The following is a 21,539-nucleotide window of genomic DNA, read 5'->3' on the forward strand; positions in this document are numbered from 1 at the left end:
CTTACTATTCCACGAAACGAAGTCGTTTAGGTAGATTTTTCATCTGCTTATCCCACAAAAACGATGTCGTTTTCTGTTCTAAGTAGCAACTCAAATGCTCGAACGCATTATTTTTCGTACTACCCGCTATTTGGGGGTAGTTGCCATCATAGCCGCCGCCACCGCCAGCACCACCACGACTACCAGCGGCTTCGGCCATCGTAACTTGCTCTTGAAGGTTCGGTCGGGGTCTCTTATATTTTCTTTAGGATTATGAATGCATTTTACACTTTTCTTCAGGCTCATAGCTAATGCGGGATTCACATGAATCATGATTCAACGGTTTAAACTTCATTTCAATGCTTCTATGTTCTTTGATGAATTTTCTTTCTGAAGGGTGATTGTTCAGGATCTAATTACTTAATTTTTTGCATTTTATTTTGATTATAATGGGGAACGAAGTTAGATTTAGATGAGCTTAATTTTACTGTTTGTCTTCTTATTCACTCATTTTCTACGAAATGTAAGTAATTGATGTCACTTATCTTAAATGGGGAAAGATATACTTTTTTAAGTGGGTATAGAAGTTTGTTTTAATTGGTCTTTCTTATCTTACTTGAACTTACTTGAATTCTTCCATAAATAGCATGAAGAAGCTTTGCTGAGCTTTTGTTGTTAAACTGAGTTTAAATTGTTTCATTAAGGATTGTTCTTTTTTCACTTGCTTGGGTAAACGGAACTATTCTGCAATGGAGGGGGTGGCATTCGCTTCGTTTACAAGCTTCGCAACAAAATCTTTGCTCTTTTCTTCTCTGTCACCATATTCTATCATAACCCATCGCCAAAAGAGTCAGAAAAATACTCTAAAGACAATATCTCCCCGAAACCTTGTTATCCGCGCTTCATCTGCTTCTAGTTCTGGTACTTTTAATAAATCTGGTTCACTTGGTGGAAATAAAAGAATATAACAAATATTGGTTAATTTTATATTATGTTTTTCAAATCATTTTGTTGTCTTTTTTAGGTTCAGTTGTGACGTTGCTTGATTATGGAGCTGGAAATGTTCGGAGCTTAAGGAATGCGATTCGCTACCTTGGGTTCGAGATAGAGGATGTAAGCCGTTTTAGTTTTGAGAAGATGATAATAATTTGTATCATTCTATTTTTAGTCGCTTTTCATAAAAGGATGCATGGAAAGTTATAAATGTATTCTTCCTTTTGAATTATAATGTAGGTGCGAACTCCAAAAGACATTTTGAATGCAGATCGCCTTATCATTCCTGGTGTTGGGGCCTTCGCTTCAGCCATGGATGTATTGGTCAAGACAGGGTATGATTTCTACCGACTTTTTTATGAAAATAATTATTTAGAGCACCTTTCTTTTTCCATTTGAACTTAGAAGTATTAAATGTTCTTCAATGTGCCTAGATGGATTTTGGACTTGGAAGAATTATTATTAGAGAGTTTCTTGCATCACTTTCTTCTTGTTCATATGATCGTGCAATGTATTGAAGCTTAGGACCTTAGGTTTGATTTTTTAATTCTTTTTCTAAATTATTTTAATGTAATTGGAGATAAATAAAATAACTCGTGGATGAAATCTGATTGGATGATCGTTGAGCTTTTGATTTGATTGGCCAAACCATGCATCTTTATCTTGATTGGTCAAATGGCTTGAAAAATCTTCAATTAGTTTATTTAGCAACACTAAATAAAATTTAAATAAAAGTTTGAACAGTATGCAACTTTGTAATTGGCTTGAATTTTTTCTCCTTACAGACTTTTAATGATAACTAAATATCTCTTCTCTTTGGCTTGGAATTCTAACTTTGTTAAATTGTCTTTCATTTATCATATTCTTCAGGATGGATGAAGCACTGTGTACCTATATAACAAATGACCTCCCATTCTAGGCATTTGTCTTGGACTTCAACTACTTTTCGAGTACAGTGAAGAGAATGGACCAGGTCAATTTCTAAAAACCTGTCCTTTTTTTATTATTGTAAATCTTTGATAGACATATTATATATTATGATCATGACTTGATAAAGTTTCTATGCTTGTAAACTGTGTTATGAGTAGAGTTGTTCATGACTCATGACTATCTTCCTCACTGTATCTTATGTCATATTATGTGGTTTAATGAACATCTTTCTTTGGCATTTTAAATTTTATTTTATAACTAAATATTTATTGATTGCTTAAACAAGAGGTGAAGCATGGGAAGAAGGAATCAAGAAGAGAAAAAGGAGATACCAATTAATCTTCATTTTGCAAATAGAGAAAAATTTAGATGTTTTCTTTTCTTTTCTAGTTCTTAACTTTTCAACTTGAGTTCACAGTTTCTATTTGTTTCAGTCAAGGGTCTTGGTTTGATACCTGGTGTGGTTGGGCGGTTTAACTCGTCTAATGGTTTTAGAGTACCCCATATTGGCTGGAATGCTTTGCAAATTGCAAAAGACTGAAATTTTGGATGAAATTGGAGATCGTCATGTCTACTTTGTTCACTCTTACCGAGCCATTCCAGTATGCTCTTCCTTGTCAACCTCTTAATTTGTTTCTCACCCTTGAATGTGCATGTTGAAAAAGCTTTCAATAAGCATGTTTTGTGCAGTTTGGTAACCTATATGATCATATGTTTGTTAGTCAGATGATAACAAGGAATGGGTTTCATCTACATGCAATTATGGTGATGATTTTATTGCATCTATCAGAAAGGGAAATGTGCATGGAGTGCAGTTCCATCCAGAGAAGAGTGGAGGCAAGATATTTTGTGCCTTCAGTTGTTATCTTTGTTCTTTGCATATTCCAAATTTCAAAATATACAAGTTTCTTCCTTGTGGTATGAAATGATATCACTTGTAAATGTCAGTTGAACAATGTTGTACGTTCATCTTCTGGTTTACTGTATTATCATTAAAAGAGAATGAGGTAAGCCAGAGGGGGATTTCTGACATGTTTTTCCTTGCTTACGTAATTAGTTCATATCCTTTACAATGTACTTACTCGGTCAATTTGATTATTGGACAATCTTCTTTACAAATTGTTTTTTTATTTTCAGAACAAATGTCTGGCATAATAACTAACCTCTTTATTAACAATTAATAAATCAAAAAAATTGTTTCAGATGTTGGTCTTTCTGTATTGAGAAGGTTCTTACATCCAAATTCGCAGGGGACAAAGGTAGTGTTTGTACCCTTGGTTTTAATTCATCTAGCAACTTTTTATCAACTCTTATGTTCATCCATCTAGCAATCTGATTGATTCACTTAAGTACAGAGTCCTACTCAAGGGGAGGCTTCAAAACTTGCTAAGAGGGTAAGAGTTTCTAAAGCTAGAATTACTTTGTATATTATTCTTGATTTTATTTTCTATGCACCAACTGTTCTTCCAATTTTAATTACATATCTCTTAATTACTATTGAAGTTTTCTGCTTGATTTTGTGTATCATTTGGCTCTATGCTGACTGGTATTGCTTCCACTCAGGTTATTGCTTGTCTTGATGTTAGGACAAATGATAAAGGGGATCTGGTTGTAACCAAAGGCGACCAATATGATGTAAGAGAGCAAACAAAAGAGAATGAGGTAAGCCCGAGGAGGTCATTCATTGCTATAATTTCCTGATCTATTTGATTTTTAGTTTTAGATGCCTCAATCAAAATTTTGTTTTGCATATCAGTGCATGTACTTATCATACATGAAAAAAGTGGGATGTGCCCTTAGATATTTTACTGGATACAGGAATTGAAAGAGTTTAATCATGTTGAAACACTCACACTTGTTTTCTTGTTGATCTCCTATATATTATATTTAATCTAGAGAACTTACATGGATCTAGATGCTGTTTTAACTCATCAGAAACTTTTATAGGTGAGAAACCTTGGCAAGCCAGTAGAGCTTTCTGGACAGTATTACAAAGATGGGGCTGATGAGGTATGCTTATACCTTTGAGGTGTTTTATGTTTATACTGCAATATTGGCAACCGTTTATCTTCTCCAGAGTTTCTTTTTATACCTTGAATTTTTTTATTTCTTTCTTACTTTAAATTTCAGGTTAGTTTTTTGAGCATTACTGGCTTCCGAGACTTCCCATTAGGCGATTTACCAATGTTGCAGGTTCTTGACATTTCTTTTTGATAGATTAACTGTGATTTGACATAGTATTTTTTTTAATTCATTCTTTAATGGTTTCTGTGTTTGTATATCTGTATTTATATTAGTTGTTGTGCTTTGCAGGTATTAAGACACGCTTCACAAAATGTTTTTGTCCCACTAACAGTTGGTGGTGGTATACGAGATTTTACAGATTCAAATGGCAGGTGTGCCTCTATTTTATACTGTGATCTAGTTTTCACACATCTTAAGATTAAGACTTGATTTCTATTCAAGTGATTTATTAGACATTCTCTTATACTGCAGTTTTAAGTGATCTACGTGTAATTAACCAACACAATATTGTCTAGGAATTTACTATTTGTATATTTTTCAGGTACTATTCTAGTTTGGAAGTTGCTTCAGAGTATTTTAGGTCTGGGGCTGATAAAATTTCCATTGGAAGCGATGCAGTTTATGCAGCAGAAGAATATTTAAAAACCAAAGTTGGCAGCTTCACCTCTTTAGGACTTGTAGCTTATCGGAGTTAAGATGTTACACATGCATAAATATCTTTACCACCAATAGTCCTGTAAATGTTTCTTTTAGGTAAAGACGGGAAAGAGCAGCTTAGAACAAATTTCTAGAGTTTATGGGAATCAGGTGATCGTTATTCTTGTTTTTGTTGTGTTGATGCCTGTACTAATATGCATCCGTGTATATTTGTTGGTCTTATTGTGAGCGTTGTATTTTCCCAAGAAAGTAAAAGAAAACAGTGAAGCTGAAAAGAAATCAAAGAATGAAAGAGTTTGAAATAACTCTTTCTCTTCTAAACTCTCTATTGAATCAGAAAATCAAGAGAAACATATCTTCTTTAAAATGCTAGAGGTTATTTATAATGCTGAATTGAAAACTGAACTTAACAGCTTCTTAACAACCTTCTGATAACAGCTTCACAGACTAACTACCATCTCAATGATCTGCCAATGTCAGCTGCTTCAACTAAGTAACGACCTTAAACTCCTAGCTTAACCTCTGGAAGTCAATCTTATTTGCTATCCGTGTCAACCGCTAACACTTCTCTATATGCTTACTTCAGGCTCTAGCTGATTGTGTAGCTTCTACTGTTGCTTGCCTGATATTTAATTTTACCCTGTATACAGAAATATATTTTTTTCTAGGAAAAATAAATTTTAAAGAAAAAAAGCAGCATACAAATGGAGGATGGATATATGAAAGATTTAATTTGGTTGGGCCTGTTAATAAAATTGTTCTTCTGTTGCTTTGTATTTTAGTTTAGTATTAGCAAGTTAGGAGATACCGAAGAAAGTTGATGACTTTTCTTTCATTGTAAGCATTGATCCTCACAGTGTGCACCTTTAATTTGCAGTAAATGAATTTATAGTGAATTGATTGAATGCTTTTTTGACAGGCAGTAGTTGTAAGCATTGATCCTCGTCGAGTGTACGTTAAAAGTCCTAATGATGTTAAATTGAAGACTATACAGGTCACAAAACCAGGTAAAGAAGATTTTACTTGTTTGTATTACCATTCATATGAAATTTACAATGAGTCCTTGGAAAATTCTACTCTGTGAATGGAAGATAAAAAAATTTCTAACGACTGTTTTGAGAAATCTACAGTTTTTAGATTTTACAAGGACTTTTAACGGATATGCCTATCTGGTGTCAGGTCCGAATGGAGAAGTGTACGGTAAGCTTCATTGCTTTCTGCCTTTTGCATGATCATTCATAAAACATTTATCTAGATAAACCTTTTAAAACTAGTGATCTGGCTTAAGCGCATCATGGAATTAGATCTTATACAATGCAAGCAAATATCTTGTATAGAACTAAAACCCATCAAACACTTAATTCCATGCTACAAATATTAATCACAACAACTCAAAATGCACACTTAAGGCCTAGGACCTAAATGCAGTCAATACCCATTCATGCACATCAATGGGCGATCATCACTTGAGTAAGTTTTTTTTTTTTTCAGAATATCTAAAACAAGTCTGTTGGTATAAAGAGGAGGGAAAGAGAGTCAACAAAACCTAGTTTTAGAGGGGAAAAAAGGAAGAAAGAAAATGCATGAGATAGGCATCTGGTTCGGCACTTGACCATGAGTATGAAGAGCAAATAGTCAGGAGAAAAGAAGAATAAGAGAAACAAGGGAGGCACTTGACCATGATTTTGTGATAATATGAACTCTTGAAAATTAAATAAAATTTAAATGTGCAAACATAACAAAAGAAAAACTGAGAAATCAGAAAGAAAATTAGCTTGAAGGTGCAAACAAAATATTGAAATGTTATAAGGAACAGTAGCATGTAAGTAACATTCGAACCCGTTGATATAGAAGGAAAACATGTGAAGAGATGGATAGACAATGATAAACTAACAGTCTCAAATGAGAGGTGCTTTGCAGAACTTTGAAATCACAGCTGGCACCAGTCCTGTAAAACCCCATTGGAACCTTCAGCTGTTGGAATGCGAGTAAAATAAAATCTTAAGCAGGACAAAATACTAGAAAAATGTATTTGTAAATTGAAGAACGGTGCATAGTTAATCAATATCAAGATAGATGTTACTAAAATGACACTAGTCTATAATTCAAGTGCATGTTCATGGTCACCGACATAAAATCCAAATTACAAAAATGAAATCTTCATTATCTCACTATGCTAACCCTAAAGACTTCCACATGCTAACACGGATCCTCATCAAGCAATCAAGAGAGCATTGGGATGATTAAGCGAGAACGGATTGCAATTAACTAAATGTACCTAATTGGAAACTTGCAAATAAATGACAACTGTTTAGGAACTAGCATGGGAAGATCACTTTCATAAGAAAAAAGATATGTTTTGCATTTTAACAGCAGCAATATGAATTCTGTCATATTTTTAGGGCCTGTTTAGCATCTTAATGCATTCATAAATATTACATATACAGGGTTAAATGATCATTGTTTGCCACTTATATCCTCAAGTCTTGTGCATATCTTTAATGGCTTTCTGTTCTTAAGGTTAATGGTGGACAGGAAGGTCGACCAATTGGAGCTTACGAGCTTGCAAAAGCAGTTGAAGAACTGGGAGCTGGAGAAATACTGTTGAACTGCATTGATTGTGATGGTATAAATAACTTTCCTGTCAAACAATTCGTCCTTATAAGTATTTGTTTAAGCATGGCATTCCCATTTCAGATGATTGCTTTGAAAATTACATAAAGAGATTTTTTGGTTTTGCTTTTTTTTAAATATATAGTGATGGTTAAGTGTTACTGAGAATACCTATCCAGAGTAAGCCAGTTTTTTCTGCTACACAGATGGTCATCAAAGTTATATGGCTGTTGAATGTTGTCAAGCACACGGTCATCAAAATGACTGAAGATGGATATTATATAATTGTGATTATATTGTTTAACCTACAAGAATATTTGGTTTATTCCTAAATCCTGCTCCTCTTTTTTTGTGTTTAATCCCTACTTGCTGATTCTTGCAGGTCAAGGAAAAGGATTTGATATAGATTTAATAAATTTGATATCAGATGCTGTTAGCGTCCCTGTGATTGCAAGTAGTGGTGCTGGTGCTGTCAAGCACTTCTCGGAGGTATTCACTAAAACAAATGCGTCAGCAGCTCTAGCTGCTGGCATTTTTCATCGGAAGGAAGTGAGTATTCAATATAGAATTTCAGTTTTTCCAGCTTTATGGAACAAAGAAAAATATTTATTTCCTTCATATACAGCACCATGCAAGATTCCATTAATTTGAACTGTGATTACAATGCTTTGATTCTTTGGGTTTTAGGTTCCCATTCAGTCTGTAAAAGGACACTTGTTGAAGGAAGGCATTGAAGTAAGGATCTAATAATATCTGCCGACTTGTAGATTAAGCGCTTGAAATTTTATTCATAAAGTCAGGAATGATAGAAATTTTCAAACATTTTAAATCTCATCTGCTTTGTATATTTCAATGCATTTTTGCAGTTTTGGGATTGATTTCAAAATGTTTTTTTCTTTTTCTTTTTCTTTTTCAAATGTATTCAGCATGAATTAGAAGTTTATGAGTGAAGCATTCCTAGGATTGGCAATTTTAAATGTTCAGAAACTCAGCTGTGTTCTCTGTTCTCTTTTGCTTTTGTTGTAAAAATTTACCGTCTGCTACTTTGTAAACGGCAAACTTGTGAAGCTAGAAAATTTCTGTAGAGATCGGGTTCCAAGATGTCTACCTTGTGTCGTCCTATGGATTGGGATATGGTTGTGCCTTTGTTTGCGCTTATGTTAAAGGTATTATCCTTTTTGGGCACTCAGACTTATCACTCAAAGGTGCGTCTCCTTCAGATTGAATCTACCTCCCGTGTATAGAAAACCTCTTCATTGTACATGCCGGGGCAACAGTCGTATCTGGGTGCGTAGTGTGAAACTATAGCTGCAAGCTATCAAAATTGATTAACAGCTAGAAAACTAACAAGTATACAAGAAGAATAATGATTTGAAAAACTTATATTGATCAGAAACTTGCACGGCTTATATACACATTAGTGGTGGTTGATAACAGTATAACAGAAGATAACAACCCTAACAGACTTAAAACAACCCTATCAGACTTAATTGATCTGTTAGTTAAACAACTAAGTTGAGCTGCTTAATACTCTAATATTCTCTTGTTTTGTTACTCTTTGTCGATTATTAGACACATCAGCTAATGGTAGCACTTGAAGAGCATTCAAGCATTGCGAAAGGAAACCAATTGCTTTGGTGTGACCGACTTTGTAAGAACATTGGCCACTTGATTTGCCGAGGGAACAAAATTAACTTGCAAAACCTTGCAAAACCCTAGCGTGGAGATCAATTTCCACATGTGTAACCTTAGCGTACACATTAATGTGCTAGTTTAGGTTGATAATTTGCATATCTCTGGGAATGATTCCGTTGCTTTGAAAACTTTTAAGGGTTATCTTAATTCTTGCTTCCATGATCTTGGTGCTTTGAAATATTTTTTGGGCATAGAGGTAGCTCGTAGTTCTTTAGGTATATTTCTTTGTCAAAGGAAATACACACTTGATATTATTTTCGAGACGAGTCTTTTGGGAGCAAAGCCCGTAGGATCACCAATAAAGCAAAATCATAGATTTACGAATGCTATAAGGGCGATTTTGACTGATCCTAAGTCGTGCAAACGGTTAATAGGCCGTTTGGTTTATTTGCCTGTGACCAGACTTGATTTAGCATACTCAGTTCATGTCTTATCTCTGTTTATGCATGAGTTGAGGTAAGAGCATTGGGACGCGGCTTTGCGTATTATCCAGTACTTGGAAGGCTCTCATGGCCTAAGGATTCTATTTAGATCTGATAGTGATTTGTCCTTAAAGGAGTGGTGTGATTTGAATTGGGCTGCTTGTCTGTTAACTCGACGATCGCTTACTGGCTGACTATCTTTCTGTGACAATTACTCCTCCTTTTGTTGAGGCCGAGTATAGGTATATGACTTCCATCACTTGTGAGCTCAAGTGGCTGAAGGCTTTGCTATTAAGCTTAGGTGTTCATCATCCTAAAGCTATTCATTTATTTTGTGATAGTCAATCTGCATTGTATATTGCACAGAATCATGTATTTCAAGAGCGTACTAAACATATTGAAGTGGATTGTCACTTTGTTAGGGATGCAATCTAGGATGGGTTGATTGCACCTTCTTGTGTTTTGACCTCTGTTCAGTTGGTTGAATTTTTACAAAGGCGCTTGGTAAGTCGTAATTTAAATACCTTCTTAGCAAGTTGGGCATTTATGATCTACATGTTCCAACTTGAGGGGAGTGTTAAGATATTATTATGTGATGTTATCTTTTAAGAATGTATTGTATATTATTGTATATCTTTTACGCATATATTTAAGAATATATTATATATATTTCATATTCCTACATTATTACTGTTGTATGAATATTATGTATACTCTTTAGGTCTATCAATAAGATTGAAAAGGGTTACCCTATTTTTGTAATCGACCTGCTTCTGCGATATCTTCATTGATATTCCAACAAAAGCTATTAAGCAGTAGGTAAGTGTCTTAACATAAAACACTCCCTTGCGAGTAAACTCTACCAAAGCCTACAAGCATAACAAGTATGAACCCGATATCAACAGGAGGACGATTGGTGGTATCATGGTGAAACCAAAGAAAGATAATCAAAGAGAATTTTGTACTATTAATCTAGTTAGACAACCTAGACTAAGTGATATATAAAGGTAAAATGATAGAGTTTTATCAATTTTCTTGATACTAGCTTTTCTTGTTAGAAAAGTAAAGTTTTGAACCCTAACTATTTCAATTCTCATTCTTTTTTCTTCTATTCTCCTTTTATTTTTTTTTCAAACATTTTAAAGAATTGAAAAAAAATGATAATTTAAAAAATGCATAAAAAATTAAAAAATATTAAAATTAGAAAAATTAAGAAATATATATTTACAAAAATTTAAAGATAAAAATGAATTAAAACATAATGAAATCATTCAAATTTTTTCGTTGAATAGTTTTTTAAAAAATTAGGTTTTCCATAGTTCTCAATTTTTTACCGGTTTAAAATGGTTATTTTCGATTATATACTATCAGTTGGACTATCGATTTTTAATTCACTGGGTTTAATCGACCAATCTATTTTGATTATGAGGACAATATTCAAAAGTGTCTCCTTTGAGCAATAAAGATATTTTTATCAATTCAAAAGTTTTACTAAATTCATACTTTCATATATTATATATTATAGATTTAATTTAATTTTGTTAAACCCTACACTTTGAGTACCTCCTATGCCTCCCATGCAGGTGCAACCTTACACTTGACTTTAATGAAAATTTTGAATAATTCAGTGGTAAAATTGTAATTTTTTAATTAAGTGACCAAAATAAAAATGTACCCGTAATTTAGTGATTAATGGTGTAGTTTACCCAAAATAAAAATATTTCTAATATTCTGCCACGTATACTAATAAATTTGAATTTGAGTTATGGAAAAAGACAAAAGTCAACAAGGAAATCCAGTCGTTGGAGATTTCAATGACGAAGAGGAACTCACAAACTTAGTAGAGCTTTGAACTTCCCTCCAAACAACAAAAATGAATATTCTTGTAATTGGAGACTTATTATTAATTATCATTTTTATATATAGCAAGGCCCAATTGTCACATTCCAAAAATCGGGTTGGAAGAAATTGGGTTAATGAAACCTAGAGGGGTCACATTATGATTTTTGAGTTAAAATTATGAAATTATGTTAAGTACTTTGTTCTAGTTAAGTGGTTAAGGGTTGTTCTTGTGTGAGGAAGGTTTTAGGTTTGAATCCTCTTGCTTGTGTTTTTGCCAATTTTGTCTAAATCCCTAGTTTTTGGTATTTGGTTTAAGAAATATTTGAGTGCATTTATTAACAAGAATGAATTTGTTGGTTTGGTGGTAAGGTGATTATTAGCTTATTTTTTGGTCTTGTGTAGGCAAGTGGAAATTGTTTTTGTTTTGAACTATAAGGAAATCTGGTGAGTGATTATTTGTGGGACTTAGTGGGATGTGGGTGGTTAATAAATTATACCAAATTGTCTCTCCCACTCTCACGTTCTTTTTTCCCCTCTCCTTTATTTTTCTTCTTTCTTTTATTTTATTTTCTTTTCTCCGTTTCCATCAGTTTTGCTTGCTGCCGTTTCAATTTTCTTCTATGTACGTGTGTAAGATTCTCTCTTCGATCGGCGTAAGTTTGTTAAGCTATTTTTCTGTTATTTTAGCTTTAATTTGTTTTTGAATAAGATTTGAGGTGTTGGTGTTTACTTTTCATCCCACGTTGTGTTAAGTGTGTCCGAGATTTTGATTAGGCGGAAGGTACGAAAACCAGAACCCTCTAGCGAAGTAGATACGGTTTCAACGTTGTTTCAGATAAGTAAGTGTTTGAATTTCGTATTAGGGGCTGGACGTTTGATTTATGGAAGTTATTTTTTGGATGAGTTTTGATGATTAATTAGTGAGGTTTGATGAATGATTGTAGGATTCAGAGTGCAATATTTAAGTGGTTTATCATCAGGTGTGTCATTCTAACCCAAAACATCATTTAAAACTCGAAAAACTTGAGAAAATTGAGGCTGTTTTGAGACTGTTGTTTGTTACATGGCCTTGTGGAGCACACAGGTGTGTGCGATTACACGGGAAACTTGGGTAGGCCGTATGGGGCACACAAGCGTGTGTGATCACACGAGCTATTTAGGTAGGCTGTGTGGGTGCCATTTTTTGGAAAATTTTCATTTAAGGCCCATTTGATTTAGAAATGCGTAATTATATCTTTTGTGGGGTCCGTTTGGCTTAAATAAGACCCGAAATGTGATAGTTGTCAATATGTGGTAGTACGTGATGTGGTTAAGGTATGTGAAAAATGTAAGTACGATCTATGTTCTGGTAACTCTGAAAACATAATTATGTGTTTGATTACGCATGATATCTTTATGTGGAATAACTGTTAGTATAAGAACTAATATATGATACGATTTGTATAAGTTATGTGTTGTGTTGTGCTCTGTAAAATATGTGTTTCGATATGCATGTCATACCACCTATGTGTTATGTACGTAAGTTTCATATGAATTTGTATTTGCATTGGGGTGGATTTTGATACAATGGAAGAAGTGATTTCTGTCAGTATTACTGCAATTTTGGCTGTTACACTGCAATATTTGTCTGGCAACTTAGTTGCATCATTATGAGTGACATACCCCATGACTCAATGTGATTGAATGGATAAACTCTTGTAATATTATTTGGTGTGATTGGTTGGACGAAGTTGGTGTGTAGCGGATAAGGGTAGGATTTGTTCTGTTTTGATATGACATTATGATCCGATATATATAAATTTCTGAAAAATATGACTATTCGAAACGATATATGCTTCTGGATCTGTTATGACATTTTGATATGTTATTTGCATATGTGTATGTTATGAGTAAGAATCTATTTCGATACCGGTGTCTGCACTTGTATATGATTATAAATATATATATATCCAATTTTGTATGTGAGTATATGTTAAATCTGTAACTGATAACGTGTCCATTATTTATGTATCTATTTGTGGGTCAGGTCACACACTAGGCTTCTAGCTCACTCGTTTGTTTAATTTGTTTCAGGTGTATTTCCAACTTAGGACTTGACAACAACTTCAAAGCCCGGTTCACACAATTTGGTATAAGTTGATTTGTTTATTTATTTATTTAAATTTTGGACTTTACAGTCTTTCAGATTTTAATTTATTTTGGAACGTTAAATTCTTGATTTTGGTATTTGTTTTCGCGGATGTTTTATTTAAAACTCGTAAACACACCCAAGACAACATAAGTAATGGATCTTATGCTTTTAAGAGGTAAGAATTTTAAAAGTGTTTTTCCGCTGCAACGTTTTGAAATTAATTATGACTTTTTACAATTCAATTGGTTAAATATTCGGGATTATTTTTATAAAATTAATAAAACAAAATTTTCGTCTAAGTGCTTATAAAGAATCTTTTGAGAACTTGTGTTTTTGATAATTAAATAACTTTATTACTCTGGAATTAAAACTAAGTTTTTTTTTCCTTGCGTAAGTTAATCGATAATATTTTTACGAGCATTGTAACTTCTATAATCTGACTTTAATGTTTAGGCCGAGTTTAGGGTGTTACACCAATAATTTAGGACATAGAAGATCAGAGAAGAAAAGGAAAATGGATTCAAAGATAATTGTTTGCATCATTTATTTCTTCTTTTATTTTCTTACAATCTTTCATGAATCTTACACTCAAACTACGGTTTCTGTATCGCCGCTTGTATAATAATTTCTATTCTTTAGACTTCTCTGTCTCCGTCTCTGTCATCGGCGCCTGGACCTAGTTGGCTTCACTTATTAATTTGTCATAATAAGAGCTTAACGGCATGCGTCCATCTTTCTTGAACCGGTTAATTCAAAACTTGACAAAAAAAGAAGTGATTTTATCTCAAAATTATAGTAATACTTTTATCTACATTTAAAGAAATTATATTCCCAAAAGATAATTCCTATAAATATCTTTTTAAATATCAATGTCTTTAAAAAATCAACACTTTATATCATATCATATCATGCATTTGGGACCAATGAATCGGAAGTCATGAATTTTACCCTTCTTGAGTTTTATTACAAATTATATATATTTAAAACTAACATTTAATAAATAATGAAACGTATGGTTTAAAACTAATTAATCATAATAATATATTAAATATGTACGATATTAAAATAAAAATTAGATTAAATTGTAAGTAAAACGAAATTTAAACACATAAATACATCAAATTAACAATACTAAATACACTACAATTATTTATTATGATTTTGTCATCAATTGTGACTTAGTGTCGAGTTGATTTGTGACTCTAACTCAATTAACAATATTATTAATATAGATATACAATTTATAGAGGTAACAAAGTGTGCATAATAAAATTAAACTGTATAAATAAGTTAAAATAAAACTTTAGTTAAATAGTAAATTTAAAATTTTTACTAATGTAATTTGACATGGTTTAAATCTCACTATAGGTTTTTTTTTTAAATTAAAAAAAATTAAGTACCCTCAAATAATATAACACATTTAAATATGGAGAGTTATTTTTATAATTTCCTAATCGAGTTGATATTTAATTAACTCGTGATACCTACTTGATCAAAGATTTTATTAATAGTATAGATATAAACTGGCTGACTAAATTGGTGTTACGAGTCAATACAACCAAATTCATATAAAGAACCATTGCCACTCTACCAATAGTCATTTGTTAATATATTTTTATAAATCTATTTTTTTAATATAAAATATTTTATTCACTCGCATTGTGGATATGATAAAATCTAATGTATATAATTTGAATGCAAGTTTGGATACAAGATTTTTAAACATCTGGAGGTTTTTATAATGTTCTCATTTTGAAAAGCATCATTTTAAAATGTTAGTATTTCTAATTATTTTGTTTGGTTAAATAATTTTAAAAAAATTAAATTAATGAAACTTAAAAAATAATGATATAAAAAATAAATAATATAAAAATATGAAATATAGATATATTAAATCTATAAAAAATATATAAATATTTTAATAACATAAAATATATATTCAAATTAAATAAAAGTGATATATAAAATGAACGAAAATTTGAAAAACCACATCTTTGGAATTTGAGTTACTCGAAGATTTTTTTTCAAAATTCTTAAAAATTTTAAAATTCTAACAAGTAATTTATTTAAAAAAATTTAAAAACTATTATAAAAATGAAAATCTTTCTTCATATCCTTCGTCCAAATACAATATAAAGTTTTTAAGATTGGCATATGTCAATCACATCAACACTACTGTATATAATTTGAATCTGCTAATGCATTTAACTTTTTATTTCTATTAAGTTTGGCTTGCTTTTTTTTTTTACATTATAAAAATAATGGTTTTTACCTCTATATAATATTGAAATTTGATATTTAATTCATATATTTTAATTTTTATTTAATATGGTTCTTTACTTTTAAATATCATTATTTAATCTAAATAGTTAATAGTATTAATACTTTTGATTAAAATGTTAATGTCAATTCATCTTAAGAACACTATTTTAAGTTTTAAAAAATCATTCATGATAAGTTTTGGAGTAGTCGTTTTTAATAATAAAAAATCCACATCAGTAGTTTAATTGTTATATTAGTGAAATTAATAAAAGAATTTTAACAGTGATAACAACTAAACTTGAGTTTTTAAATTCAAAAAGTAGAGTGGCCAAATTCCTAAAAATAAAAGTAGAATTAAATTCCAAATGGAAGAAATGTATAAAGACTCGAAGTATAATTTAATTTTTAAATTCTTTACTCTATAATTTGACCAAAACAAATAATTATGAAATCAATCATGACTGATGAATTTGCCAATGGGATTGAAATTTCTTCTGCTTGGCTCAATGAAATCGTGAGGAACATTTCTTTTTTTCTTTATATGTAAATTTCATAGTGGAAAACATCAATAAGAAAATTTGCCATTTCGATTCAAAGCAATTGTTACTCTATGTGGAGAATGAAGGTGAGGTCTCCCAGGAAGTAACTGTCTCTAACGCGCAACATATCATCCAGGAGTTTTTATTACCAGCACATCAAACCAAAAAGGTTTAGTTTCAAATTCTCCCTGGTTGATTTTGGTTTAGGTTAATATCTCAGCCGAAGTTGGTGGAAATTCGCCCATACAAATAGATTCTGGAAATTTTGGATGCGAAATTCACACAGTATCATTAGGAACTGGTGTAGGAATCTGGAGGACGAATATAACCCCCCTCAATGTAGCCTACATACCGTTCCTAACAGGTCTCAGCATCGCTGCAAGCAGGGTGATGGAAACCCATATCAAGAGTTGGAAAACAGGCAACCTGATTCACCTTCAGCCATCGGATGGTGAATGGATCAGTCGATTTTACTTCCCGGACTCCAAAAAGAGGTACAACAAAGTAGTTGTAGAACGAAAGTTCGACATAAGTATGACCATTTTTAACGTTCCTTGTGTAACACTTCGTGTCAACAGTCTTGAATAAAAGATAATTTTTTTCAAACTTTCTGATCTGATCATATTTTGAGACTGCAGCTTTTGATAGAAAGTTCCAAGAACATGAATTGAGGTCTATAAGAAAATTATAAGGTGGGGACATAAAAGAAAACCACTTGTGTGATTGAGGATGTCAAGCAATAAACAGAGACCATAAACATCTCTTATTCCTCTCTACACAATATGTCCATTGTGAAACATAATTTGAAAATTTTAGTGGTGGCCGGGGGGGGCTAAAGATACTGTAGCGTGAGACAAAAAGTAAGTTAAACACACCGCACCGCAGTCAATCGCCCATCCAAACGAAGCCTAATATTAAGATACAATCATGTTTCACGGTTAGGTACCTCTATTCAATCCCAACTATCATTACATACAAGGTTAAATTCCCTTCCCTGCAATGAGTGGCTTAGGTGGGGTCAATGACCTAATTTCAGGTGCAGAACTGGGAAACAGTATATTCAGCTTGTGCATGAGGATGTCAGCTCTTGATGGAATCTCATTCAAAAGAAACTGTTGAACGATTGGTTTTTTGAACCACTCCATAACAGAGTCTCCGGTGGCCCTTAAAACCACCTTACTAACTTCAAATGGGGATTCTACAGAGCTCAGCATCTGTGCAACCACGATCTTCAGAGTGGGTCCTGTAACCAATTTGATACGCCTCGGGACCACTCCATAATACAACATTCTTTTCCTAAATCTATGGAGGGTGTGCACAACAGCTATAAGAGCAGCTCCCACCGACAAATTTCTAACGTCAAGTGACCAAGCAATATGCTGATCGAAAACTATTGCCTTCGGGAAAAGCTTATTCTCGTAGGCAACCTTCCAAACACAGCGAGCTCTGTTTATCTGCCCCATCAGAACAAGATAGTTTAGGAGAACATTGACAAAGTACCTCGCAGCCCCTTCTTCCAACTCGTAATCAATACCTTGAAAAAACTCCCTCACAAACGATAAAACTGGCTGTTTTCTCTGTTCTGGGCCAGTAAAGAGTCCACACATAAAGGCATGAGCTTTGTGTTTTGTTGCACCAAGGATTGCCATCAAATGTCTCTCATTGTGTTCTTCCTGGCATCGTACCAAATAGGCAAGAATTGATGTGTAAAGAATCAGATCCACCTTCGCAGCAGAGTTCACATAGTTTTCAAGGAGAGGCTTTGCTGAGTCATATAAACCATTCTTCATGCATGATTCAAACAACTGCCTAACTATGAAATTATTTGTTCTAATCCCCGATGAACCCATGAAACTTAACCACCTCAAGGCGAGCGCAATGGAACCATCTTTAACATAAACCATTAGAACATCACTAGCACTAACATCAATAGAATATCCCATGGACTTCATTTCAAGTAAGATTTTTGCTGCGACATCCACAAGTTTCTTATTAGCCAAGAGGGTCAAAAGAGCTGTATACGTGCTCAATCCGGGCCGTAAACCTGCATTTATCATTGAGTTATAGAGCTTCATCGCAGAATCTACCTGTCCAGAGGCTGCATGCATTTCTAAGAGACATGAGTACGTCGATGGAGTGGGCAGAAACCCAGCTTTCTCCATTTCTTTAAATATTGATGTTGCAATATCAAGCTTTCCTGATTTTGCATGGGACTCAATGATCATCGTGTATAAGCCAAAATTCGGCCTAAAACCAGCTGCCTTCATCTCCTCCCAAAGCCGAAGTGCAGTATCTAGCTTCCCAGCCTTTGTGTAGGAGTCGATCAATGAAACAAACATAGTAGCAGATGGCCGAAGCCCAGAGCCCAGCATTTCCATGTAGATTTTCATTGATGTGTCCAGTCTCCCAGCTTTCCCCATTGAATCAACAAGTGATGCAAAGATACTAAAGCCTGGCTGAAACTTCCTTTCTTTCATCTCTTGAAAGAGCTTAGAAGCTGCATCAAGCCGGCCTGATTTTGCCAAGCTAGGTATCATCAACTCATACGTAGACCCATCCAACAAACATCCTGCCGCTTGCATGCTCTCATATATCTCAAATGCCTTGTAAGGCAAACTTTTATTCAAAAATAACATCATAAGGTCGTTGTATGTTTGAGTGTCGATTTTACAACCATAATCCTGAGCCTTCTTGAAACAACAAAACGATACCTCCAATTTCTCAGCTTTAGCCAGAAACTGAATCACCCGATTGTATGCACTAAATAATGAAACCTCGTTACCACTCGACTCTTGGACCAACTCCTCAAACAATGATTGAATCGCATCAAAGTCTCTACTTTGATTTAACCCATCAAACAACATGTCATAACACTCATCACTCGGGGCATACCAAGATTGTCGCTTAGCCCATCTAAACAAACTCAATGATGCATCGCTATCTTTGACAACCTTCAAGGCCTGAGTAATATGAGTCATATTAGGCGTAAACTGTAATTTATCCAATTGGGTCTCTAATTCTGGTCCCCATTTCCACCTCTTAACAACCTCAACAATCTTAGCAACTGCAGAGGCATTCAAAAATGGTTTCTTTAACCCACCCACCATAACATGATCGTCAAGCCCCGGCTCGACTGACCGGATACCTTTACCAGAGTATATAACACTCCCCGACTCATCTAAGTACTCTATATCCTCAGTCCACTCACCAGAACAGTAACTTCTTACAATTCTAGGGTTTCCAATAAAATTGGGGGTTTTATAAAGAGTATGGAAGGGGGAAATTTGATTGATACCCATTGAAGAGTTGAAGAAACTAAAGCTATTGGAGCACTTAGTGAGTGCATTTCTGCTAGAATTCAGGTCCGAAGAACTAGTGCAAGAGTTAGGGTTTAGTTTGAGAATGAAACAGAGATTTCTAGGGAAAAGTTTACGATTCAAGGTATGAAGCATTGAAATAACTAGGAGGAAAATGCTAGGGTTTGGTAGATGTAGAAATACTTACCAGACGATATTCTCTTGTGTTCGTAATCTCTCCAAGGGAGGCCAAAACCTTAAACCCTACTGAATTGGCAATGGAGGAACCTTTACGGTAATTTGACGTGGCAAATAGCCAAATTACTCATTGTTTTTAGGGTAACTTGCATTTTTAGTCACCCAACTGTTATTAAGTTTTTATTTTGTTCACCCAAATATAAAAAGATACAAAAATAGTCACTCAATTATTTGATTTTTTTTTGTCATCAACCGTTAAATGGTTAATGGAAAGATAGCATGACAACTATTAAAATTTGTACAAATATTTACATATTGTTTCAGTTAAGTCTTAATTTTTAAAAATTTAACTCTTAATATTTACATATTCTCTAATTTTATCCTATATTTTATATGAAAATATAATTCAAAACACAATGTGTAAATTAAAAATAAAAACAAAAATATTTTACAAAAAAATCATTTTTTATTAAACTAGACAACTTTCAAATACATTACTTTCTTATACTTTAAATAGTTGATAACTTACTACCTTTCAATGCCAATTAACTATTTTTTTGTTAGCTTTGTAAACTTAAATTTTTTTTAAAGTTGTTAGAATTAAAATTAGGTTAAATTGACAAAGAGTGTACTTTTATTTTCAAGGAATTGAGTTGGCTATCTTATAAAATTTGGGTCATTTTATTTTTTTCTGTTCTTTTTCATTTTTCTTTTAGGCCAAACGTAAGGACGACATTGTAAAGAGATGAGGTGGCAGTACTATTATAGCTCCTATTTACTAACAAAACTTATTGTTTGATGTCAACTCTAGCGATCGATAATGCAAGTTCATTTTCATGGCACTGTTTGAATTTTCGAGTCCCCTAGTCAATCAACTTATCCACTCCTTGAACTTGATTAAACTTTCCTTTCAATAGTGGGTTAAATGTAGGAGGATTAAAGTTGTTATTATGCTAATTTTAAAAACCAACATGTCATTTTTCAATTAACCATTTACAACTAGTGATTAAAAATTCAAATAGTTCGGCCATCGGCTGTTTCACTAAAAACAACTCTCAGAAAATGATTTCTGGAAAGTGAATTGATTTTCTGGAAAAAGAATTATTATTTTCTGGTGTTTAGATGATTCTATATAAAATATTTTCGTTGTTTAATAAATTTTCTTGAAATCATTTTTTAAAAATTATTTTCACTAAAACAGACACAATATTAAATTTTAAAAAAAAATTATATTTTAATCTAGAAAACTAAGTAACATTAATTCAAAAATACTCTTTTCCATAATTAATCTTTTCTAATAGAACTCATACATAGCAAGTATCAGTTTTTAATAGAACCCATACATAGTATAACATGTATTAGTTTTAATAAATATTTAACTGTAACGCCCAAATTTTCGGGAATTCTGTGAATGTTGGCATAGGTTTAATTATGTTAGTGGGCTTCTAGAAGGCCCAAGCTTAAGATAGAATCCGGCAATTTTAGTTAATTTTTGTTCCATAAGAAAAAGGGGGTGAAATTATGAAATAGAACCTATGTGAAAATGTTTGAAAATGCTATAGGCTAAATTGAAGTGGCCAAATAAACAGGAGTGCAAAATAGGAGGATTTGCATGACAAACCTCCCATTTTACATGAAGTGGCCAGCCATCATGTTGTTGTAGACAATATGAGCACTTGATGTCCATAATTCATGGTACAAATTGATAATGGGTTAGGTAAATGTTCCATGATAATGGATTAGGTGAATATTCCATGATAATGGGTTAGGTAAATGTTTCATGATAATGGTTTAGGTAAATGTTCCATGATGGGCATTTCATGTCTTTTGTATTAAAGAATTAAATGGATGAAATATGAAATTTTATTAAAAGAAAAAGGGGTGAAAAGAACAAAGTTTTGTCCATCTTTGTTCATCATAGCCGAAAGTTAGAGAATAGAAAGGAGAGGAGAAAGCT

General features: G+C 32.9%; 1 protein-coding gene, 1 long non-coding RNA gene and 1 pseudogene across 2 annotated transcripts; 2 read left to right on the top strand and 1 right to left on the bottom strand.

The window, feature by feature from the left end:
- On the top strand, positions 1-8,283 carry LOC107896552 (imidazole glycerol phosphate synthase hisHF, chloroplastic-like; annotated as a pseudogene).
- A 3,324-nt stretch (positions 8,284-11,607) lies between these two features.
- Positions 11,608-16,658, top strand: LOC121207567 (uncharacterized). Its single transcript, XR_005902648.1, has 6 exons — positions 11,608-11,809; positions 11,910-11,995; positions 12,101-12,136; positions 12,241-12,316; positions 13,230-13,285; positions 16,296-16,658. It is a non-coding gene; the product is annotated as an uncharacterized lncRNA (long non-coding RNA).
- A 131-nt stretch (positions 16,659-16,789) lies between these two features.
- LOC107896550 (pentatricopeptide repeat-containing protein At1g79490, mitochondrial) lies at positions 16,790-19,676 on the bottom strand. The gene has a single exon (XM_016821745.2). It carries the CDS (start codon positions 19,538-19,540, stop codon positions 17,069-17,071), a length of 2,472 nt encoding a protein of 823 aa, XP_016677234.1. The 5' UTR covers positions 19,541-19,676; the 3' UTR covers positions 16,790-17,068.
- Between the last annotated feature and the right edge of the window lie 1,863 nt (positions 19,677-21,539).

The sequence above is a fragment of the Gossypium hirsutum genome, chromosome A10, assembly GCF_007990345.1.
Source record: "Gossypium hirsutum isolate 1008001.06 chromosome A10, Gossypium_hirsutum_v2.1, whole genome shotgun sequence".
Classification (NCBI taxonomy): Eukaryota; Viridiplantae; Streptophyta; class Magnoliopsida; order Malvales; family Malvaceae; genus Gossypium; species Gossypium hirsutum.